The sequence below is a fragment of the Ambystoma mexicanum genome, chromosome 10 (assembly GCF_040938575.1).
Source record: "Ambystoma mexicanum isolate Mex_15411 chromosome 10, UKY_AmexF1_1, whole genome shotgun sequence".
Lineage (NCBI taxonomy): Eukaryota > Metazoa > Chordata > Amphibia > Caudata > Ambystomatidae > Ambystoma > Ambystoma mexicanum.
The window spans coordinates 69558509-69584049 of record NC_090932.1 but is presented as its reverse complement, the minus strand read 5'-3'; the positions used below and the strand labels follow the sequence as shown (position 1 = coordinate 69584049).

The 25541-nt window shown below is 45.3% G+C and overlaps 1 protein-coding gene across 4 annotated transcripts in view; it reads left to right on the top strand.

Moving 5' to 3' along the window:
- The window catches only part of RUBCN (rubicon autophagy regulator), a 438544-nt gene that overhangs the window by 300023 nt on the left and 112980 nt on the right, over positions 1 to 25541 (top strand). For 2 of the 4 annotated variants that reach the window (XM_069617527.1, XM_069617525.1), the window contains exons 10-14: positions 1846 to 1961; positions 2458 to 2659; positions 3676 to 3777; positions 5109 to 5183; positions 17954 to 18014. In XM_069617527.1, coding sequence (XP_069473628.1) covers positions 1846 to 1961; positions 2458 to 2659; positions 3676 to 3777; positions 5109 to 5183; positions 17954 to 18014 — 556 coding nt within the window. The remainder of the gene's footprint in view (positions 1 to 1845; positions 1962 to 2457; positions 2660 to 3675; positions 3778 to 5108; positions 5184 to 17953; positions 18015 to 25541) is intronic. The other 2 variants (XM_069617528.1, XM_069617526.1) reach the window with 1 other exon arrangement.

Genomic DNA, 25541 nt, shown 5'->3' with positions numbered 1-25541 from the left:
TGTTCTTGTGAGCTGAGAGTTGCTCCTTATATGGGACCCAGGTGTAGCCCCTGGGTCCTTGTTTGTCATTAGTGGGGGCTGGAGGCCAGCCCCCAGGCTGGCACTGGAGCCAACTGTCTGGGCCCCTGCGGGGGCTTCTCTTTGTATTTCCCCTGCCTGGCTGACCTTGGTTCCCCTGGGTGCTTAGCGCCCATTTGTTGTTGCGGATGGGTGAGGTGTTAATTCACACCTCACCCTTCCTGCGCTTTGCAGTGCTGAGACTGCGTGTCTCCCTGTGTGTTGGGGGAGAGGGGAGCTTTGCCTTGGGGGAGGGCTGCTGCCCCTCTCCTGGAGCCTGGTTCCATGGGGCAGCAGTTACCTGGCCTCGCCTGGGGCTGCCCGGCGGCATTGCCCAGACTTGCTGGTTGGGGTCATTGGCTTGGATTAGTCTTACCGTTTCTCAATGGCTCATTGGTTGAATAATGCTCTTGTATAAAAACATTTGGAACATATTGACCTTATTGTATCTTCTGTTTTCTTCTACAGAAGAACTCCATTACGCGGACAATGCAAGTAGATTTTGCTCTGTTTAGTATATTAAGTTCTTCATACACCTTTCAAAGACGTAGCTTAACATAGCAAACCTATTCAACCTTGCAATGGATACTCCTTGTTGGTCACCATGACCTTTTACTAAATCCTTAATGTCCATGCTGCCTTTGATGAAGGTACGTGCGCATGATCACCATACCTAGACATGAAAGGCCTACAGATCTGCCCCCCTTAGGAGTCAGCATGTCAAAACTGCTCTTGCTCCGATGTGGTCCAGCCATCCAAGGACGCATTACCCGAGAAGCACCAAGAAGCTTCATCTCAGAAGAAAGAGCTGAGACTGCCAGGTCACCCAATTTAGCAAAATTGGGTTACCTGTCAAGTTACCTCAAAATATGTATTCCTGATCTCCCCAAACAACGGCCTGTCGCCAGCCCAATGGTATGGAGCACTTGGTCGACTATCTGGTTCAGCTAAGGTGGCCGGACTTTGGGCCTCATTAGAAGTTTGGTGGTATCCTGCTGGTAAATCCGGCGGGATACCTCCAAACGGTAATACCAATACCAGCACCTGGTCTGCTGGAATTACCAGCAGATTACAGGTGCTGGTAAGGGCGGTAAATCCCCATTCCATGGGGTCCAATAGGACTGCATGGGGGGTGGATTTGCCGGCATTACTGTTACCGGTAATAACGGTGCCGGTAAAACTGGCAGTTTTTGATGGCGGGGTGCCGGAATTACCTCGAAGCTGGAGGTAATTCTGCCACCCCACCTCCAAAGTCGTAGTATGCCAGTGTGAAAACGTGCCAGTAAACGGAATTACCGGCAAGTTAATTCCACACCGGCATACTTGTAGTGAACCCCATTGACTTTGGCCTAAACAGAAACTTTTTTTTAACAAAAGCAGTCGTACATGACAATCGCATAACCTTTTTGACTCATTCCTGTACACAGCCTTCGTAGAAGGAAGTGCTTACTGTGATTTTAACCAGGGCATCCTCATCACCCTAGATTTTAGATTGAGGCTCGAGAACACTATGCTCATCCAAGTGCACTGCTTGATGGAAAAAGCAGGTTTGGAGTTTTCAAATGAGACCCCTGTCAAATAGTATCTGTGTGTTCATTTGATGTATTGCCTTATTACCATGTTTTATCCTCCACTTGCTTCTCAAATGGACCTAGTGGCAGGCTCCATCTTGTAATGACCCCCTGACAGCTGGTACCCCTGCATGCTTTCGGCCTGCATTACCAGGCCACCTGAAGTCGTTGGTGGAGTTAGTCGACTCTGACATGCTTGTTTCTTGCTCCTCAACAGACGGCTCTCACTACCTGAGCTCGGGGGAGGGATTGTTCCGGAGGCCCTCTGAGGGACAGTCCTTAATCAGTTACCTCTCCGAGCAGGACTTTGGAAGCTGTGCAGACCTGGAAAAGGTAAGAGGAGGAGGAGCCAAGTGGCTGTTGTACTGCATGTGTTCTTTCACTTGGGCATGCCTTCATTTGCTAAAGCCCATTAGGTGCTGTTTTTGTAAAAGACTTTTTTTAACTGCCAATAGGAGACATCGAAAGAGTGAAATTTACTCAGAGTAGTGACTGTTGTACTCCTGGTCCATAGACCACTTTTCTCCATACTCCTGGGATGTTGTGTAGCAGTATTCGTTTGTAAAAGCAGTTGCTGGGCACACAGGCGGGCACTCCACCCTCGTGCAGCCTCAGCTGCAAATGTTGGTCCAGTAATCAGCATGATGAATTTGGACTGAAGGGTAGAGTAAAGATACTATCAGGCTAAGGTGACAAGCTTTCATTTACTCCTACCTCCCTGCTATTCTTAGAACTTCTGGGAGATAGGAAGCACCGTAAATCAAGGTAGAATAGGAATTGTACAGAACCATTCTAGAACGTTCATGTTCATTTTAAATTTTCTTTGTAGGAAAATGCACACTTCAGTATCTCTGAGTCGCTGATCGCTGCCATCGAGCTGATGAAGTGCAACATGATGAGCCGACAGCAGCAGGAGGAGGACGAGGACAGCGACAAGGAAATCCAGGAGCTGAAGCAGAAGATCAGGATGCGGCGGCAGCAGATCCGCACTAAACGCGTCCTGCCCGACCGCGGAGACATGGCCTCCGATGGTATGGATGCCCAAGTTGAATCTGCGTCCCAAGTGCAACCATGTACTTGGCACATTTGCTGTGGTTACTTTATGGCACCATGCACAGACCTCTGTTTCTGTCTTCATTTGCTAAACATTTGATCAACTCTTTTGCATTTCCATTTGAAAAGAAATGAGGGCAGAATTGTAATCCGTATTACATATGGTACGATTAGTCTCAAAAGAACACTATGGAGGGGCATGATTACTTTCAAGTTCATAAGGATGCTCTTGTGCTGGTGGCTGTATGAGCTGCTAGGACTGGACATCAAAGCAATAGTTACAGTGTAAGTAAGGTTAACCTCACCTACACAAAAATTAAATCCAGGCATCCGATATGGAAGCAGAAATACTGGGCTCTTCTCCAACTACTTCTCTTTCATATACACCACTGTTCGTGGTAGACCAATCTTGCTGCAAGTTATTCCAGGCAGCCCTCGGCAAAGTATGTCCTTAAAACATAAGAGGCCACACACTGTCCCTTCCTCCATAACCGATCGCAGCCAGCACATCAGCAGACAAGGAACTCTAGCTGTCGCACACAGCTGCTCCCTGCTAGTACTTCCATGTATCCTAATCGTTGTCTGGGTTATCACACTTGTGCCCAGGGTATCGCTCGCACCACATGTACTTATGGCACTGTGCTCTCTTGGGCTACCTGACTCCGAGCCCCATTCATCCTGCCCATTAAGCAGTGTCAATTTGCTGGATGTCGGTCCAATCGGATTACATTTGCTCAACCAGACTTATTCGTGCTGTCTTTCAATCCTTTGCGCATATTCAATTCTGTTATGGAACAGTGTCTTGGCATTTTGATTTTCGAAAAGTGTCACCATGCCATATGTGTCCACTACATTAGTCAAGGATGTGTGAGAAGCTATTTTCTCCTTGCAAGATTCTCAGACATGTTTAGATTGCATTCATGTGTGTAGGTCCCTGAATGGATCTATTCCTCTAGGTCTTTCTTTTAACAGGAGCTTAATATTTGACTTGCAGGTTGTGTAGCCACAGACAGCGGCTCCCAGTTCAGTTCCCGGGACTCCATGCGGGTGTCTGATTCCGGCTCAGCAGATGATGTGGAAGAGTACGAGATAAAAGGTAAGACCGTTTTCAGTTCACTGCCGAGTCCTATGTATTGGAGAATTTGTAGGACTATTTCATCATATGAATTGGATCCCAAAGCTCAACTCTCGACTCTCGTTAGCGGAGGGCTGTGGGAGAGAGAGAGAGAGGGAGAGCATGACACACTGAGGTTCTTAGCATCAGAGCTTGATTTGGTCAGTATCGGACTCCGGGGCACCTCATTCCAGGTTTCTTCTCTTGTTGTTGCTGCTGCTGACCATTGTAGTTGGTTTTTAGCTCTTGTGCAGAGTCTCTGTGATGGGTTTACCTCAGACTGTGGGTACAGAATAGGCAAGACACGGGCTGCATGTGGCGTAGCACACCGCTATAACTTGAGTCGGGGGAAAGAAGTAGCCACTAACCGCTTCTACGGGCTTCACTCCTGTAATTGGATGGGAACCGTGCTGGCTGATTGGGCGCTGGGACAGACTATGCCTTCGGTGGGCTAGATCATGTTGAGCAGGTGAGCCTCTGAATATGGAAGAGGGTCATTGGAAGGGAGACCATAGCGACAAGGAAAGGGGCCAAGTTGACGCAGTTGGGGACCATGGTCTAGAAAAGCTTGAGATGCTGTATTGTCATTGATGAGATTCTAGGTGATTGTTGTGAGGCCCACCTTTTCTGCCTCTTATCTTGGCAGTAGGCAAGGTAGCTTGCTTATGAGCGACAGCATTTGTTCATAACTATCGCTGAAAAGGCGCCATATGTAAGGAAAGGGCTCGATTTAATTTTGTCTGTGTGCCCCCAAGTAGCAGAAGAATGTATTATTATATTGCTGAATTTTCTTCTGCTCTGACTTCATATCCAGTTGGGTATCTTCAGCTATTTGTGGATAGAAAGATTGTAAACAGGGATGCATTACATACTGTTTTTATGGGGTCTTGTATTTGTGAAGTGCCTAAGTTCGAGGCAGTACATGTAAGGGGCAGTGTTGGGAGTCCGCTGAAGGATTGTGCAGGTGGCGGGCTGCGGGCTGGGTCTTTTTCCACGCTTGGGTGACATGTGCCAGCTCAAAGCTAACCAAGAGTGGTCCACTGCCAGAAAGTGATGCTTTGCGCCAAACCCAAGTACTTGGTCCTTGGGTTGTTGATGCTGCCATGTATCTGCCATAAGATTGGCCTATCAGCGGGAGGAGGGTGATGTTTACCATGGCGGGTTATGGGACATGTGTGGATTTGTCTAACGATCAGTGCAACTCCTTGTTAAATGTAACCTACCAGGAATGTGAGCATTTTCTGCTGTCCTTGTGCGTTTTTCATGTCGCCCAACCATGGAGGTAAACGTGTCATTGTCGCTGTATCACACAGATGGGAATGATGGCTCAAACCTGATTCAAATGTCTAAGAGCGGACTGTCCGTGTCCATGGCTTCGTTATTTTCAGGTAGTACACATGTCTGGCTGCTTCACGGGACGGGCTTCCATTGCGTGCTCTTTCTGCACAGTTGTGTGTGTGCTTGTGTGAGTGCATGCTCACCGCTTTCCAATCCTTCTGATCACAGGCTGCGCTGACTTGGAGGCTGAACTTATCTAGATTAATATAGTGAAACCGAAATATAAAAGCAATACCTTACCTAAAGGGATGATTTGTCTTGTAATGAACATGTGTGGTGAGAAGTGGCCATTTAGCCGGGAGATTTGTGTTAATTGCATCCCCGCATATTCATTTTCAGACTCTAACTGTTGTGGTGCCTAACGGCGCGAACATCACTGACTGCGCCTGTTACTAGAGATGATCATTCTCCCATTTTATTTAGCATTCCCACGTCTAATAACTGCTGGCGTTCTTACCTAAATTAATGGTATCCAATTTGGGTATCAGGTAAATATCCCAATAAATAATATCGCCATACATATAGTCACCGGGAAATGGCATAGGTGACACTATTTATGGGGATAATTTATGGAGTAAGTGGAAGCTGGGGTTGTGGGGGTGATCCCTGCTCCCTTTAAAAAAATATGGGGGTTGCAGGGGTTGTCCCCCGCCGGTTCCATATGGTAATATTGCAGCACAAAAAAGCGCCATTCTTGTATGGCGACATATTTGCCGGGATATTATCACATGGAACCCTAATTTGTGCATCTCGGACTGAGCCGGCCCTGTTCTCATGCAAAGGTTGCCCTATAGTGGAATACAGTTATGTCTGTGTCGCGAGCTAACTTCCCGGATTAAGAGAGCAGCTTCTGTACACTGTTGCCAGATTTTTGATCTTAACTGAGGAAGGAATTTAAGGTAGTTCTACCTAAGATAATGTAATTATTATTCAGCGTTTGTGTGTGGAAATATTGAAGCAGGAAAGGGGGGTTCAACTTAATGCACATGCTATATCCATAGCTACTGGTCATTCCTCAATTCTGGAGAGAAGCCTCATTAAAGGCCTGGAATGTGACACGATGAGCAAGGCAAATGTGCTTTGTGTACTTCACATGACTGGGTATTTTATTACTCCCTTAATGTTCTTGGTTCCCCTTTGAGCATCCTTCCCTCACAGCAGCCCAGCATCTTCACGCCAAGTCCCTAACAGCAAGTGATTGTTAAATTTACCTTAAAGACATGTCTTATCATTGGGACCCTGCTTTGACTTTCCGCCTTGAGCGAAAAACTCAAAAACACTGGCTATTCCCGGTGGGAAAGAGGACTATCCACACCGCAGCTTCACTGCAGTGAACGGTCCATAAAAGCCAGCAAGGGGTTAATTCATGTTCAAGTGTGTTGCCTACTGCCAACATGTTGGATGAGAATAATCTAGAGATTCTGCAGTATCCTTTGTGGGCTGCACTCTGCAATGATGATCCCATCTCTTCCCTCCCCACTGGGGTTGCAAGTGACGCATCGTTCTAAAGGCAGCTCCAAAAGTCTTTTGTATTTGGTAGAACTCGCACAGATGAGGGTTCGCCTACACCAAATGCTCAAGGTGACCCCTCAGAAGGTTAAGTAGCATTATCGCATCCTGAGTCTGGCTTATTACCTGGAATATGCATCAGAGTCCTTGGGATAACCTATGCATGATCTTCAGCACCTCTGAAAACTGGGCGGGTGACTTCTTTCCCTGCAGTACCTTCATTACACTGTGCTCGCCACAGATTTCACGATGCATAATTGTTGTTTACTGTTGTCGTATCACTTAACCAGCCTACATAGCATGCAGGCAACACAAGGCTGCATGGTGTGCTGTTTACCACACTATGTTGCTAATACCCTCACCTGCCTCCCTGTGATCCTTGCATACAACGTTACCTCAGTTATTGTGTGGTATGCATGTGTTTGTGTGATGTTGTGTGGCATGTGTATTTTGACTTTGCTCCGGTCAATCTTTAGCCAGATTCAACCAGAGCCTTTGCGTAAGGAATGGTCGGTGGCCTTGTCCACATTATTTTGGATTTGTTTACCAAAGCCCTTCCTGTGGAGTATAGTCCTTAAGTATAGAGGAAAGGGGATTATGGACTGGAGCACCATAGTCACTAGGGGGAGTAACATTTTCGAACTCCTAAAAAAAAATGTATTTGAAACCTTTACTAGACCACAAGTCTTCATTGTGTAATTGTTACTAATATAGTCTAGGCATTTTTAAAGCCCTCTGTTGATTTTTAATATGTACTTGCTATTTTATATGCAGTTCCAGTGTAAAAAGAACTACTCACATCCTCCGTGTATAGTAGATCATATAGAACCTACCTGTAAAATCATTTTTCTTTAACTTGTTTTTTCTCGTCTGTAGACCCTGAACTGTTTTTGTAGCGTATGTACCAGATTTCTCTACTTACCTGAAATTGTAAAGATCTTGTAAATGCTTGACTTCTACCTAAAATGTATATTTTCTTCAGGAAGTATACTGTGTGGACAATTGTTTGAGTTGATTCGCTGTATTTTATGACCACCCTCTTCCCTTCCTAAGAGGGAAGTCAGGCTGTGATGAAACAGACCTAACCTGGTGGTAAACACTGCTGTTACGAGAATATTTAAGCAGAAACACGGTTTTGGGGTCCTGGAAAGTTCACCTAGTGGACCTGCTAGGGCCTTTCACACAACACCCAGTCTCTCCACAATCATAACATCCTCTTGGGCGTGGTGCATATGTTGATGAGCGCAATTGGACGTAAGTTTCAAGCGGCAAACATGAATCGGTGTCCAACCTATTTTCTTTCAGCAAGTTATTTTATGTACACAGTTCATAATATAGTCTACTATATTTCCAGCCGAACCAGCCCGATGAAAGATATGGTTAAGTCTTCTATGAGACTAGAATTGAAGGAACTGTGCACGATTTATTTCGTTATTTATAAAGGGAAAGACCATGGCCTAGCCAAGACTACTTACCTTCCAGGAGGTTTCGGTAATATGGTTTAATCAGACATTGTGCGTATTGAAGCGTGTCAGAAGCAAACCACAGGGATAGACCAGAACCATATGATCATGTCAGTGCTTCTAAAGGAGCTAGAACAGACAGGTCTATCTGTTTATGGAAGTAAGACGAAAATTCATGAGTGTTAAAAAAATATATATATATTACATAGAACGAGCAATATGTCCTCTAAGGTGCGCACCCGCTCATGCATTTAAAAGCCGTGCACAAAGCTATTCAAAGCAAACAAAACATGACAACTGGTTTAAAGACTATACTGGGGTTCTCCATCTGTAAACATGAATGTGCATTGCTTCACATTTCCCTATAAGCCCACCACTCCCCTTCACAACCATCTGAGGAGACCGGGCACGCAGGCAGACATGCCCACAGCGATAGAAGTGGCAAAGGTTCCCCGTCTGCCCTTGACTGGCTGCCTGGTTCGTTCAGAGCCGTACAGAGCACCAGGCCCTCATGTCCAGTCTACTCCTGCACTTGATCCTCCCGCACTCCCCTGCACTTGTCCTTTTGCGGGCCCCGCCTCACGCACTTACCTGGCTGGGCATTTACCCTTGTAGCCCTTCTATCCCCTTACCTTGCTCTCTGCTTGTCGACCATCCCTCCCCTACACTTCTCCGATTTCCCCTGGCTCTGGCACTCGCCCTCTCACTCGTAAAACTTGTGTAGAGGCGCATTATAAATAACCAATAAATAAGGCAACGCAAGTATTATGAGACGGGTGGCACAATTAAATCAACTGACTAAAGCTTGTAAAAAGGGCACACAGGACAGGGCAGCTGTCATGTGGTACAGAGAGACAGTTGCCAGACGTAACTAAGGGGCGCACATTAAATGGCAGGAGAGCAGACATTTGAAGATTGTGATGAATAGAAGGAGATGATGGGCACTACAACAGTTTACGCAGAAGGATAAAGGATACATTGGGAGACAGCAACCACAGGGTGATGGGAGACAAACGCCCGGTGAAGAAAATCGGGTGGCACAATGCATACATTTCAAGGGACACATTGAGAGAGGGAAGCAGACACAGTATGACAAGAGACCAATGAAGGCGCAAAGGTATAGAGACCCACTAAGGGAAGCTGGTGAGTAGACACAAAGGGGTAAGGGAGAGTGTGAGGAACCGGCAGAGAGAATTGGGGAGCACAGAAAGGCAGAGGGAACAAGGATACTGGTGATGGAGGGAAGTTGACACATGGGGGAGAATATTGATGCATGGGAGAGGCAGGCACAGAAAGACCAGAGCACAAAAAGAGATGCGTGGCGGGACAACAAGGGTGCAGAAGTGTAATCCCAGAAAGTGGCACACGTTTGCATATATAGACATGTTCACACAATGTTCTTACTAGCAATTTGAGTCTGCATTCTCGCCCACTGGAATGTTAGTGACACAGGAATAGTGGTTACTGTGTTTTGTGGTATGGTAAATGTGCATGCACTCTTGTGTTCACATCCATGGCATGGCATGGCATTTACGATATCCCTCTTGTCACAGGATGCAAGAGGGATGCCATTTTTCAAGGTATAGAGTGTTATGATGTCTGGGCAATGTTTTAATGTGGCATGAGATCTAGAGGTCCCAAAATGTTTCCTCTGTGGTGTTCTGTAAAACATAACATAAACTATGCCCGTGCTTCAGATGGGCAGTTACGCAATTGTCTCTGATGCTGCATCTACATGATGCCGTGCAGCTCTGTGATCGTTCTTTAAATATTGGATTGTGTTAAACTCCCATTCATTATCTTCTCTAAAACCTATTGCATCCAAGTCTTATTGCTTGAGAAATGTGCTTTAATAAGAACGTACCATTTTATCTCCATTTTGTTCAACTGCATGGTGCAAAAATTCAAGTTGCAGTCCAGTCATAAAAAGAAGTCCCGTGCTACCTCAATTCGATCCATACACACAGCACACATTTCTTACTCGCGAAGAGTCCAATATCACTAGAAAAAATCTAGTGGCGAGTGCAAATCGTGCACCCTCATACAAGTGTTTACTTTGGTGATAGAATCCACCCACCTCGCCATTCTAGTGCTGGTACCTTAGCTAAGCTGTTGTTCTGGTTCACCTTTCCATTATTTGCACACGCAACAGAACAGTGTGCACGCAAACGTTTCATCACTGCAAACAGACCACATGACTAGTGGAAACATTGCTAGAGACCCACCTTCAGCGAAAGCCTGTTTACATCACCAGAAGTGTTGCTGTGAGATGGTTTGAGGTCTGGAAAATGTGGTCAGCAGTGTTGTGCGGTTCAAAAAATGATATAATTTTACATATTACTCTGATGCCAAATGAACAGCAGGATTCAGAAGGTGTCAACCAAACGTAGGAGAGGTTCCCAAAAGGCCACAACAGAATGGGGCCAGCCTAGTCTTTATATAATCTGGATGGCACTTGTCTGAGAAGCAGCAAAGAACCGGGTCTAGCCAAATCCTACACGCTACAGCCTGGTAGCGGGGCAGGTGTAATTGCCTGCAAAGTGTGGCGGGTCAGGAGGAGGACTCGGAAACTCTGAGGACATTTTCACCAGATCTTTATTTAAAAATAAGGCCTACCGTTCCTTGGCACTTTGCTGTGTTTCCTACCTACTTCACTAAGTTGCTTGTCAATCATCAGTAAATGACCAATAGGAATACGTTTGCTGTCTAAAACAAATCCGAAGGGGAGAAGAGGAGAGAAGGCAGAGGCAAAGGGGAAGGTCTTGTGGTGCTTCCGGAACCGAAGATGGTTCTCAAGTTTCACCACTAGTTTATTTGATATATTTTATTTATATCGCGCCTGTACACAAGTGTTTCAGGGCTCGATGAGGCAAGGGAGGGGGTACAAGGGAGGAACAAAACCACAATATTACTAGGCCCAGTGATATGGAGAACCTGCAAGTGCAGGGGGGAGGGAGGAAAGTGCAAGGGGCAGGGGAGGGGGTGGAGTGATGAACCTGTGATCAACAACAGGAAGTGCGGCCGGCAAGTGCAAAAAAAGAAGTGCAGACAACGGGTGTCTAATAAGTGCAGAAAAGGGGCTGTAGGGTTGCAGATACAGACCTGAGTGCCAGGGTTGCCAGGAGGCAGTGTGCGGGTGGGTGGGCAGGGATCTGGGCCCGAAATCAGAGGGTAGCCAGGTGCCCAGTGCCGAAATGGACAGATCAGCAGGGAGAGGAGGAGAGAAGGCAGAAGCAAAGAGGAAGGTCTTGAGGTGTTTCTGTAACCGAAGATGGTTCTCCTCAAGTTTCAGAGAGGCAGGGAGGCTGTTCCAGAGGGGGAGTCCCCAGCTGAAGAAAGGGATCTACCCCCAACTTGTTGCCTGGAGAAGCAACTGACCCTGAAGGAGATGGAGGAGCGAAGAGCTTGAGTAGGAAGGTATTTCCGGAGGCAGAGTTGAAGGTATTGTCGAAACATGCCCCAGAAGGCCTTGTGAACATTGCAAAGGGTCTTCAACTTAATCCTTGCAGCCACAGGGAGCCAGTGAAGAGATTTCAGGGCTGGAGAGATACGATCCCTGGGCTTGATGCCAAGGACAAGTCTTGCAGTCCTGTTCTGGATGAGTTGCAGAGGGTGGAGAGTAGTAGCAGGCAGATTTTTGAAGAGGCTGTTGCAGTAGCCCAGCCTAGAGAGAACCACAGCTCTAGAGACGGTGAGCTTGTGGGGGAAGGAGAGGAAAGTGTTTAAACTGCACACTTACTATGCACAACTTAACACATAACTAAAAGCAAGGAATCTCCCTTGCAATTCCTCATGTACATACAGGTGAAAGAAAACCTCGACATATATAAAAACCACTGAAATGAATAGACACAAATATATATATAATGTGAAGTGAATATCCTCAAAACACCAAGCAGTAAACAGGAAGTGTTCAGTCCTAAAGATGTTTATCAGTGACACTTCAGATCGTCTGACGTGTTTCAGATTTTGTATCCATTTTCAATGCTGTGAAACTGCTGGTTCTCTAAATTCATTCAGAGTGGTCTGTAAAACCTAACGGATATGGTACAGTGTGTCATTACTAAATGATTCATAAAGAATAACCAACTGTTAACATGTCCGTTACTAGCCTCTCAACAAGAAGTCTCATCTCGCGGGTATACACCTAGAAATCGGAGGCAAAAACGCTGATCAAGCCTCATGTCCAACATAACCTAACCTACAGGTTTGTGCAGCTGTCAAAAAAGTTAAAACAAATCCACTCACCCATGACTGTGTGTCATGTTGCACGTAATTATGTGGTGAAGCAGAGGAAGTTCTGTGTCATCTATGATAAAGCAGAAAGAAAAGGGAAGGACTGAGCCTTCCCTCCCCAGGAAGAGTATAATCAATGTAACCCATTCTCTACATACTTACCAGATCAATAGGATGCATAAAGCTTAACATGCTCAACGGATCGCAGGCAAACAGACAAGAGAAACCGGCCAGGTGCCCTGTTTCCGTTTATATAAGGAAGTAAACCATGCACTCCCACTAAGGAATGGAAATGGAGACGCGTGTGCGGCGGCCATATTAGAGTGATCACAGCCACATGTATGGGCCCCAAAGAGGTAACCCAGTGACAATTCTGGGATAAAAAGCACCAAAAGACTAGCCCAAAAGTGTATCAATTTAAAAGTAATGGCTATTAAAGTTAATTGAATTTGTGTCATTAAGGTCTGTGAACGACCAAAAAAATTGCTGCATAATAGTTCAAATGAAACCAATACCACAGCAATTATATTAAATCATTACTATTCTTCAATCCATTGACTTCGAGAGCCAATGGAGCAATATAATCAATGTAACCATTCTCTACCTGAATCAAAAGGGATACGTAAACGAGAAAATGCTCAACGGATCGTGGGGCAAGACAGGAGAAACCGGCCGGGTGCCCCGTGTCCCTATTTTATAATGAAGTAAACCGTGTACACCCACTAAGGGTGAATGGAAAAGGTGGCGCACGCTCGGCGGCCATCTTGGAGTGATCAAAGCCGCATGTATGGGCCCCAAGGAGGTAACCCAGTGACAATCCCGGCATAAACAGCCCAAAAGTGTATCAATTTAAAAGTAATGGCTATTAAAGTTAAATGAATTTGTGTCACTCGGGTCTATGAAGGACAGAAATATTGCTGCATAATAGTTCAAATGAAACCAATACCACAGCAGATGATACATATTGTTGCTGTGGTAACTACATTTTCCACTGTATATACAGGCCTCTTCTGCGGACATTACAAGATGGCATTCGCCAGCGCATGGCTTGTGCATATACTGTTTACAGGCACATGTCGCTGCATGTAATTTTTTTTTTGTATTTCCCTGCTCAGCACTTTACACTACTTCCCCTTCCCTCCCCTCCTGCACTTTCCCCCTCCCCCGCACTTGTGCATTCTCAATGTCACTGGGCCTAGTAAGATAGTTGTTTTTGTCCTCCCTTGCCTCGTCGCGCTCTGAAACACTTGTGTATGAACGCGATACAAATAAAATATCAGTACCAATAGACTGTCATCAATGTCATGCAGATAGTCAATGCACATGTATGGGTAATATTTTTGTAGAAGGCGACTCCCCTATCATAGTTAGCGCATGCTCTTCAGATGCTATATGGCTATGTGCAATGTCCTTGCTAGATCTATGCTTGAGGAACGGTACTGAATATGCAAACGGATTCAAACCCTCCAATAAACAAGTCAAACCTAACAAAAAAAAGGTATTGACAAAAAAGAAGGAAAGAAAGGGAGACGAAACAAGAATCATCTCCCAAACCATATAACAATGGCCCAGTAGCGGATTGCATACTCAGGCCCAGCTTACTCTCCTGCCCCCCTGTTCCTCCCCGCTCTGGTTCCGTACAGCAGCGAGAGACTGCAGAACGGGTATCTTAAGGTACAATGTCACCTGGGGTGTTACAGCTGCCGGTAAAGACTGACGTCGGGTCTCCAGCCACGTGTTCTTATATCTCAATGTTTCTTACTCCTGCAGTCCATCTTTCATGACCCTTACTGCATATTTAAGGAAAAAAGATAACTCCTGTGGTGTAGCATTGGGACGCTATGATGCGCTATTCTTCCTTTCTGGGTGCTGTGCTATTCCTACCAAGTATAATACAATAAAGAGTAAGATAACACGTCTTGTTTTACTCGTGTGCGTTTGGAAGCTGCCATTAGAGTGATTTAATCCCTCTGAGTGTACAGATTGATACTTTACGGCTTGACTGTGTGGATTTCTCCTTTGCAAACACGTTGATTGCTGCTTTGCTTGTTACAGTCTTGATCCCTACATCTGTGAAGGTGTGGCGATACTTTAGCGGACTATGACGCTTTTGTGAAGTAGTGGTCTCTCATTTGGCGAGAAACCAGCGAATTTGTCATCCTGTGACGCGCTTTGAAGTTTCACCATTTAAAGGCTCGGAGGTTCTTTCCTTCCTTTGCCTGTATAGAAGTTTGAATCTACCCTTTCAGCACGGTGTTGAAGAGATTAGTGGATGCTTTTTTTAAAAAAATTTCCCCTGAAGAATGTTCGCCCGAACTGGGCAGTGAAGAACAGAAACATGTTGGGATGGTTGTTGTTTTAGAGACACATTGAGATTTTTTTGTGTTATGTTATGTGATATCTTTTGTGTCATGCAAATAAGTGAACTTTGTATTTCATGTTTTAGTAACTGTTTTTTAGTGTTTAGTACACTGTGTTAGGTGAGGGTAGTGTTTTATGTTTAAATTCAGTTCGAATTATTTGAATAAAAATTTGTTATACACATTTTTTAATCAATCATAGCAGACGGTCCATTTTTTCAGGACTAGTGATGCCGGAAAACCTTATAGAGTTCCTGTGTAAAGGGGGTTGGATGTAAGTAAAACAAGACGTGTTATCTTACTCTTTATTGTATTATACATATTGATATCCCTGTCAGTAGAGTAGGATGTTATTATAGGGACTGTTTATACCTATTTGAACATACTATTCCTACCAAGTACATCCAGGAGTGCGCCTCTGCTGTGTCCTCAAAGAATTGTGACCTGCCATTGTTGAGTACTTTGAGCCTGGCAGGGTAAATTAGCATATATCGTGAGTTCGCTCGTCAGTCGTTCCTTTGTGGGGCCAAACATTGCTCTGTGCCATTTTACCAAAACAGTGTAGTCTGGGTATAGCCAACTTTGAGGGCACACGCACAATATTCCCTCCCTCTACGGAAAAGGCTACTCTCACGGTCTTCTTACTTCATTATTTTTGTGATCTGTCGGTCTATGGCAGGGGGTTGCGTGCAGGCAGAGGTCTTTGTGCCAGGGACCTATTTGCATGCTCTACTGTGAAACCTTGCTTTAGCTTGCCGGGGCCTACTTCTTGCAATAATAGATTTTCGACAGAGACGTGGGCTGTTGCCTCCTCTTCCCCTTCAGGGAGACGAAGCATTCTGATGTTATTTCTCCTGGCCCTCTCCTCAGTATCCTCAACTCGATGTTCCAACACCTGCACTTTGTCAGATAGTTCAGTTACCTGAGACTGGGTGTTAGTTATGTTGATTGTGTTGTCCCGCACCTGCAATTCTGTGGTGCCCAGGCGATTGTCCAGAGGATGCACATCCTGTCTTAGTAGACCGACCTCTACGATGACCACATCAATTTTATGTTTCAGAGAAGTCTTCAATGCTGTGATGGCTGCAAGAATGTGGCACTTTCCCTGCTGGCTCACAGATGGCGAGGCAGTCCCATCTGCAGCGGTTGTGGGTGTCTGAGTTGTGTTTCCTCCAGCCTTGCACGTAAAGGCCTCCATTACTGTCTGTTTGGTGTATCAGGCATTTGTGAATGAGATGGGAGTGTCAGTTGAGAATGAGTAACTTCAAATTAAGCAGTTTCAACTGTGTGCGGGCTCAATGTGTGCTGTGAGGGCCATCGGAAGGACCGCTCTAGAAGTCATTCAAAAAGTCAGCTGGGAGGCACTCTGTCTTAAGTGAATTTTACACACTATCATCCATTAACAATTATATTCGACCAGCAGTATTTGCAGCAAGGCCCGGTATCAGCTTGTGCACTCCAGAGGCCACACCGACATAATGCTGCTCTCGATCTTCTGGGGTTACTTCTGAACCTGTCATTGTGCAGCGAGTCTCTTTTCCGGGCACAACTTGTCCCTGTGCCTACAGAAGTAAGGCACTGTGTACACCTGTTCCTTTCACCAGACTGCCGCCTCTTGTCACAGGGAGAGCAAGTTGGGAGCTCAGAGGCGCTCCGTAGGCAGTCATTACGTGTGTGGCTCTGCCTATGTCTGGCAATCTCAGGCAAACAAGCCGTGATCCACGACAGCAGGGGCCAAACCTGTAGGTCCTTTCCGGGTCCAGGAAGCAATGTTGGGTGTTGGCATATACACCAAGCCTGCTCTCAACTTGCAATGGTGTGTGTGTGTTAGGTGAAGGCACTCAGGGCTGCTTTAAGTGCTTCTGTAAAGATTTTGGGCCCGGAAGGCCCTGTGCCTCAAGTATAACAGGTCATAATCGGCGGTGGCGGCCATAGAAAGGGCCCTACGAGGTTGCTGAGGTTCTGTAGGCCTTTGGGTGATCCATCCCTCTGTGCTCTTACCGGCGAGCAGCTAGCGTGGTGCAGGCTCACCAGGGGAGGTTTGCTACCTCTGTCTATCTGCCGTTCTCGCAGAGCGGACAGCCCAGAGCTCCCCCGACGATCTGGGTTTGATGTGACTGAGCACTGCGTTCCTCTGTGTTCCCCGATGAAGGGATCACTCGTCTGCCCTCCACCTCTTGTCCATGTCTCTCTTCTACATGGGACTCTCCACTGCAACAACCCCACTACTGAGACCTCAGGGCTCCCTTTACCTCTGTCTGTTGGGCCGCCTTGGGTGCTTTACAGCGGGAGGTCTGCAGCTCCTGTCTGGACAATGGGAAGCCACCTCCACATCACCTCTCATGCAAAGCCGTAAGACTCGCCAGGGCCTCAGTCAGCGTTCTGCGAGATTACAGGTGCCATCTTGGATCTCCCAGTCTCAGCACTTCAGCCCTCCTAACACCGCAGCCTGTAGTGCTCCGGTAGCTGTGACGCGGCAGTCCTGTTGAGCATTGGTTCTGGTTCAGGAATCTCTGATTAAAAAAGCATATCTGTAAAAGGGTAATGCGGGAGCACAGAGATTAGGCAGCCTCACTGCATGGCTGCTGGCCTTCTAGATGATCAATTTCTTATTAATATAAAAATAGAGTGGCTTGGCAGCTCCTTATAAAAAATCTTCACTTTTGGTAAATTTCTTAGCCGTTCGATTTCTCGATTCTTCTGAGTGATGAGAAGCTATTTGAGCATTTCGCTTCAAAATTATATGTTTATTAATTGTGTTGCAACCTAGGAGTTACATGGGTGTTCTGTGCTTGCTTATGGTTGCGGGCAAGGGTTTCTGTGTGTTGGTGATGAATGGCGTTTGTGTTTTTGGCTGTGGGAGATCTGCTTGCGAGTAGAACGTGGCAGAAGGAGCGGATTAAAGAGAAGAGCTTAAATACGGTTGCTTGGGTGTAGGGCTTGTTCAAGAATGTTCCCACACTGACGCATCTTCGATAAAGATCTCTGCACGTACAGATTGACGTAAAGATTTTGGGGCTTTGGTTTCTGCTGTCATGTTGGTGATGGGCTGTCGTATCTCGCTCGGGTTTCTTTTCATGGTACACCAGGTGATTATGGGTTATAAAGATCTGATCAGAACTGCAATAGTTAATTCTGATGGACAAATGTGAAAGTTGGAACATTTCAACATTTTATTCTGGAATAAATGAAGTCTTATTTTCTTCTTTCCCCTATTTTGTTGCCACCTTCCATTTTCCTTCTGTTCTGTAGAAGCGGATGTTAAAAGAGGCGTGACATCAAGCAGTCGAACCATCTCCACCATGGAATCCATGTGAGTATTTTGGGTGAATATTACTCCATTGTTCTAGTCCTTGCGTAGGGGATTGTACACGTTTCTACCTGTATTAGTTTACTGCTCGGAAACGTTGAACACGGCAGGCAAATCTAGAATATTAGGAATAGTGTGTGGTGCGAAGCTAGACCCAGAGTCTTGGGGTGCAAGCCCAGACCCAATGACCAATGTGGGAGGCCTTACCCTAAGGAATACTGCACCCTAAGGAATACTGCACAAGCTTCGGATGGAAAATTCTGTTCAAGGCCGCACCCTCTAGCTGAAATGCTAAACCGGGACACATGACCCGGTGTGCTTGGCCAGGCTCCAAGGAGCTGTACACATCGCCAGACCCCATGATCATTCTTGAAATGCAGACCCCAACAACCGGTGTGCAAGGCTAGACCACTGCTTTGAAATCTATGGATTGTATTGGTGTTTTGGGAGAAAGTCCCTTTTCTGATCTCAGTGACCTCCAATGTATTTCTTGTTTTTTCTGCGCCTCTGCTTACTTTGGTCAACATTGAGGCTTTTTTCAACGCCTTTAAATACTGTAAATAAAATGTGCTGTTGTGTGACGAATATCATTGATTCGCTGGAGGGAGACTTCTCTTGGGTGGCCAGGGAAAGGCAGAAGCTACCTGACTGACCATGGTGGTGGCTATCTGTCAGAGGACCACGTGGGGAAGACAAACCCCAGAGAGGCAGACAACATAATACAGTCACAATTCATAATGACAGCCAACCCCTTTATTTACCTCCCCCGCCCCCTTTTTAGTACTGAGATGAGGAAGAGGGATAGAGGAATGAAGATGACAAGAAGCGGGAAGCCAACGCTGCGTTCTAGTCTTTGGAAAATGTTAAGCAGTGCTGGGAAGTTTAAAGCTGACACTGACCAGAAGGCGAGAGAGAGGAAGAGACTGATACTGTTGGTAACTTGTTCTGTCTGACTGTTGGGTAAGATTTTCATCAATGTGAATAATCTTCCTGACCTGTGTTAACCCTGGAACCTTTTGCTTGGACATGGTCATTTTTTGTCTTTGTCCCTAAGTGAGTGGGAATCTCTCCCCCCCCCCCCCCCCCTCGCCTAGTCTTTTACTCTTTGTATGGGTGACCTGTTTGTCTCTCCATAGAATGTGCTTGGGCTTGGGCTTGGGCTTAGGCTGGGTTGCTCCTTTGGGCTTCCCTTTGTAATTTCTCTTTAATGTGCTTGCGTGAACTGCTGTTACCAAGGGGTAAAGTGGGATTTAAATTCCCTTTACATTTTATATTGTGAGCCAGCACATCCCACCTTTCTTACTTACCTGGTAACATTTATGTTACAATTGCAAGTTAACTTGAGTGGCTGGTGGCAGTGAAACTACTTTTATGACTTTTAGTCATTATTACTCGCAGGCTGTCAAATCAGGCACAGTAATGCACTGGAGGGTCACCATTCTGCTAGAATGCGGGGATTTTCCGTTTTTAGACATTTACCGTTTGCTTTTTGTTTCTTAGGTCTTCTGCCGTTCTAGGCAGAAAAGACTTAGGTTGAAGTTTTGTCTTCGGCTGGAATTCTTTGTATTCCCTGCTGAGGCTCCAGAGTGTCTGAGAAGGAAGGAAGGAAGGAAGCAATGGAGGAGTCAAACTCTGAAGCCCTTTTCTTTCACCTTGTCTGAAAGGAAGCAGTTCCGCCTGCAGGGTTGAGGGGGCTGGCTGTCTAGATTGGACAGCCAGACTGACCCTTTCTGTAAACTGCAGGGAGAATTTGCAGAAGTTGTGCTGTAATTCCTGATAAATACTGTGATCCTGGAAGCTGCTGACAAGTCGACCATGGGACCAAATCCGAGGAGAAAGATGAAGAAACGACTAACCATTTTCAGCGACCAGAGAGCCTGCTGTGTAATCGGAGCCTGATGTTACCCTTCCTTCCAAGTGACCTGAGGTTCCCGAATGTGATGACTCCTATCCAGAGGGTGGCGAGATCACTAGTCCCAAGAAGACTTGAAAAGCGAGACATCTCTCTGGGCTTTCTGGGCTACAAAATGCCAATATCAGGGGACCTCGAGCCTGAGTGCAGTGCAGTGCATGGTCTTCTGAAGTCCGATTTTCATCTGAAACTTTGGACTCCTGCTGGACTTCCAGAGGCACGATTCCAATTCCTGAAGTAGCCCCGCCAGAGTGCAGGACCAAGCGTGAAGAGAATCTGACCGGTGATATTAATTCTTCATCGGATACCTGTGAAAGGGCAACGAATCCACAGAGCCGAGAGAAGCTGCAAAGAATCCTTTGTTGGAAGCCTCCCCAGTCGATGACTGCTGCCAGTTTTCCTCCAGACCAAGAATCCAAGGACCGCATGCTGTGCGGCTGCATCCTGAATGCATCCACCCAGAAGCTTTTTTTTCTGCTGAGGTACTGTTGGGTTGGGTACTACTTACCTTAAGTCTTGTGTGAATCCTGTGAGGCTGAGTGGGTGATTCAAGTGTTTGGGGAGTTTTCCCATACCATTCGCCCAGGCCTAATGCTGGAACGCATATGGGGAGCCTTCTGTGAAGTACCAACGCTTTTAACTAACTCTGAAGCTAATATTTGTTGAAGATTTCCTCTGGAACTCTGACTTTATTAAAACTGAACCCTATCCTGACCTGCCTACAGCTGGCCACTAGACCACTGGGGTCCCTCTTCTGCTTCTGGGAACTCATGCTATACTCTAGGCAATGACTTCTATCTTGAAATTATAACAAGTGTACAAGTACTTGTGTTAGTGGTGTAACTGTATCTTTGCAATAGAATACGTTACAAAGTGTCTACAAGTTAATACTTACCTTTAAGTTGCTTGTTGCTCCTTTAACACATATAGAAGTTATTTTACTAGCTTTGAATGGTGCTCACTCTTCTAAAAAGTAATATTGTTGGTAGAGTGTTATCATTTCTAAAGTTGATGAGTGTACAAACCTCCCAATAGGATTTACTCACCTTGGTTGGCTGTGTGCTCTTCTAAATGTGTGTTATTGGGTTTTGCTTTGCCTGATCTGCTTTAGTGCATTTCTAAAACAGTCTTGGAATTAATACTTGTCTTTGAATTGCTTGAAGCCCTGATTAAAAGTATACTTAGGTTCCTTTTCTTGAAATACAGTGTGTCTTTCTTAAAGTGTATAGTTGGGTTATGCTTTCCCTGATTTTCTTTAGAGCACTTCTAAAATAATTATAAAGTTCTTATCTTAGAATTGTATATTTACTTCTGAAAAGTATCATTGGTTAAACTATCTATTCCTATAATAGAAATAATGTAATACATTTATATAATAGGTTAGTTACCTGGAATAGTTGCTGCTCTTTTAAACTGTAAGGTTGCTGAGTTAATTCAAATAAGTACTCTTACTTGCCTGACAGAAGTCACTCTGTGTGTGGTTAGAGTACATGGTAAATTACTCACCTGTTGGGTTGTGCTTTCCTTGAATTGCTTCTTGCACTTCTAAAATAGTTTCACTAGGTTCTTACTTGTCCTTGTGTAGCTTAAGGCCCCTCTAGGAAGTATACTAGATAAGTTACTCACTCTGTCTAAAAAGTAACATTGGTATGTAACTGTATCCATTCATATTTGAAGAAAGTTATATATGTTGCAAGATATACTTGTTACAGTGTTGGTCTAATTAAGTGTGTCTATAACTGAATAACATTGTATATTGGGACAAATAGGGTCGACTGCCCTTTAATTACTTATTGTATTCTGAAAGTATACCTAACCTGGTTTTACTCCCCAAGAATAGCGAAATGCCATTCTGAATATGTTTGACTCACCTTCACAGCTTATTGTAATCTAGATAAGGTTATATTGAGTTGGTTTTTATAATTCTGTTTATATGCAATGTTATAGTACTTACTTCCCCAAGATGCATCTTGGCCTACTTGTATTTAAATAAACCCTTTATTTTTACAATACATAGTGTTCGTTTCTTTGGACCGTTTGTATGCTACAATTTCTTTGTGCTGCTCTACAGCCCTCTCACTCTCCTAAAATAAGTGTTAGGGAGAATGTTGCGTCTGTGTGCCAATTCCCTTTATCCTGAGAGACCCTCAGCACTTTTGCTGGACTTTTTATTTTAACCTCCTGAGTGATTGGAACTTTTTAGCACTTATTCTTTTCTCTGACTGGGATTTTAATTCTTACTGTTTTATGGAGTTTGGTAACCTCCATATGTGAATACAGGCACCTGCTTTTTACTTGGTGACACACAGCACCCTCGGTGCAGTGTCACTGTGAAGTCGCTTGGACCTCTCTTTAATGTTTGGATACATTCTTTTGTGTGAACTACAGTTCCCAAGAGAAGTAAGATAATTGTTACCTTACTTACCTTCCTCTATGTGGGTCCAGCACACACCACCTTATGTGGCGTGCTGGGGGGGGGGTTACATTGTAACTCCTCCCACTTCTCATGTAACGTTTTGTTACACTGACTAAACTTAAATGGCTGGTGGCAGTGGTTTCTTTTTACTACTTTTTTGTGCAGGTTACTAGCAGGCTGATTTCTCAGCTACAGTAGAGCACCCGTGGTTGCCAATTTTCTCAATTGCCCTGGTCGTCTGTTTTCCGCCATTTTTTGTTTCAGTTCCTTCTGGGCTTTCCTTCTGTGGCAGAGTAGATTTGCGTCCTTTGTGAGTTTTGCTGTTGGCAGGCTCCAGTGTGTCTGGGAAGGCAGGAAGTGCGGCAGGAGCCCGAAGCTTTGCTGCCATTTCTCTACAGGAATGCCTGACTGAAACTAGTTCTAACTGGGCAACTGGCTGTCCTGGAGGACAGCCTACCCCCAAGTGATTGACAGCGCAATGGGAGTGTATGAATGGGTTCCAGGACATAAGGCAAGGATTTTTGTACTACAGGCAGAATCGACCACTGGAACAAGGAATCCGAAGCAGAAGACAAGCAGAGACGCCAGCAGCACCTTCCAGGATTGCAGAAGCACCGGTAAATCCCAGTAGCTGTGCTGACCCAGTTTTCAAATCTACAGGGACAATCCGCCAAGGAAGACTTCCTCCCTTTAGGCTGGTGGGACGAACTAGCCTCAAGACCTTCTTCATTGTGGGCCATCGCCTGACGTCCTGCGACTTTCCTGGGCTGCAGAACACCAATATCTGGGTTACGTGGACCATTATCGAGTGTATCGTCTTCCGAAGATCGAACCCGGCTGAAACTTTGCAGGCATCTATGTGGACCTCCAGAGGCAGGAATTATTCACCAAAAGTCCCCTCACCAGAGTTCGGGACCAAGTAATCGGAGATAATCCAACCAGCGACATTAGTTTCTTCTTGACGCTGAGAAAAGGGCGCCAAAACCACAAAGCCACTGAAGTGGCCCGACTCCATTGCTGCTGACACCTTCTTCCGAGTGCTGCTGCAGAAGTGCGGCAAAGGTCCCCTCTTCCGTCACCACGACCAAGGAGCAGGAATTACGACCAAGGAGCAGGAATCGGGGTCTGCAACGCTGCACCTAGAAGGAAGCCAGCTACAATTTCCTCTTTACTTTTAAGGTACTGTGGGGCTTGGGTTGTAATTACTGTGCCATTTTTTGGTGCTTCCTTACTTGTGATGTGCTGTTTTCTTCAATTGGGAGGTGACCTCGACTCCTCTATGCAGTCCTTACAGCGTGTGTGCCATCAGGAAGGCTCCCCTTGAGAGCCTGTGTTTTCTTCATGAACCACTGACTGGTTACCTAAAGTTTCCTCTGAAGATATTCATCGGAACTGGTGCTGTCCATTTGACTTTGCTGGTTTCCCAAAGGTCCATCTTATTGATCTTACTGGCTTTGGCAATGCTGGTTCCTCCATAGACTTTACTTGTGAACACCTTTTATTGTTAGGAAACAGACTGCCTATATCCCTCTAGGGGGGTGTAATAGTTATTAGCAGTTGCCTGCTGTGTTCTGTCTAACCTTTATTTCCCTCCATACTCAATTTTGCAAAGGTGATACTTATAAGTGATTTTACTGAACCTAACTGACGTCGCTATGTGTGCTGGATAGGAAAAGTATATGAAAAGTTACTCACCTGCATTATTGGCTCTTATATAATTTGATTCCATTTCTAAATTCAGTGTTATTGTTGCTGTATTTTGGTTTGGCTTGTGTATATATAAATAAATATATTTTAATATAACTTTGTGTTTTCTTGGGTCCTTGTATGAACTGATTTCTTTGTGCTGCTCTACAGCTCACATTACTACCTCCTAAAATAAGCTTAGCCACTCTACCGACTTGTGTAGTACAGGCCTATATTAAGAGTTGGGTCCCTATTACCAAGAGATAAGTCTTATGAAGTCCCACACCAGTTGGACTTTAGAAAAACGTAACTAACAATACGCCTGGCTGCTCTGTCTATGCTACCAAATGTTCTCGGGTGGTACAGCCTTTATACTAAGAGTGAAGTTTTTTTACTGCCTCAGATATGGTTTTATGAAGCCCTTAGTTGAACTTCAGAAAAACTGTCCTAACGTTGACATTGGTTGGTACACTGAAGGCGAACAGACTGTAAAACAAGCAGTATGGTGGCTGACCTGAACGGCGTGCAAGGAGACCGTACCGAAGTGAGCTCACTGCTTGAGGGCCTTAAACAGCTGTAGCCGCATGGAGCAGAAGACACGGCGAGGGCTAACTGGACGCACGCCGAGTCAGCTGGCCGAAAAGTAAGAAGGAAAGATGGAAGGAGCACCAAAGCCGCCCAGTGTAAGTCCAGGAAAACGCATGGGTTACTGGAGCGCTTGAAGGTGAATGCCATATCGCAATAACTGCGCGAGAGAGACAAAGGAATACCATTAAAGAGACTGATGGGTATGCACGCAATATCGAGACCGGGTCGGCGACCCAATATTTCAGAAGAGGAATTTGTGTAAATGCAGAGTTTACCAAGAATGCATCGCTGGCCCAATTTTGGAAAAGCATTATTACATTGATGAAAGCGAGAGTGATTGGAGAACAGAGAAGTCGTGGCTGGTTAGTGAACCAGGCAAACTGTGAGTCTGGGACTTGCACACATACAGGAAGATAAAGCGAAACAGTAGTGTGAGATCTTGGCAGGAGAGTAAACCAGGAGTGGAAAGGGAAGTGGACTTGAAATTGTGAAACAGTGACAAACGGATATAAAAGGGAAACATCATCACCCCTTAAGGCTCAGCGATAAAGTCTTAATTACCCTCACAGGAGAGTACACTAGGGAGATGAAGAGACTAATGGAAGTACAAAAGTGTGAGAAACTAAACATTTAATATAATTGTATAGTTAAAGGAAGTTCAAGGAAAGACTCCTCCACATTGGACAAACATAAACTGTGATAAAGTGACTTTTAAACTACCAGTGGAAGTTTATTCTTTTATTTTCTGCACCTTAAAACGTTACATTTTGGCACTCTGCAAGATAGCCATAGGTGCAGGTCCTATTGCTTTCCTGCCTTGCTGTTCTCTGCCTTGTCAGTGTTTGTCCCGACTGCTTTCTAGCTTCCAATAGTTTCTGTGTAGGGCCCTGCATCGTCCTGCTCTTCCTCATAACAGCACTTTTGATGT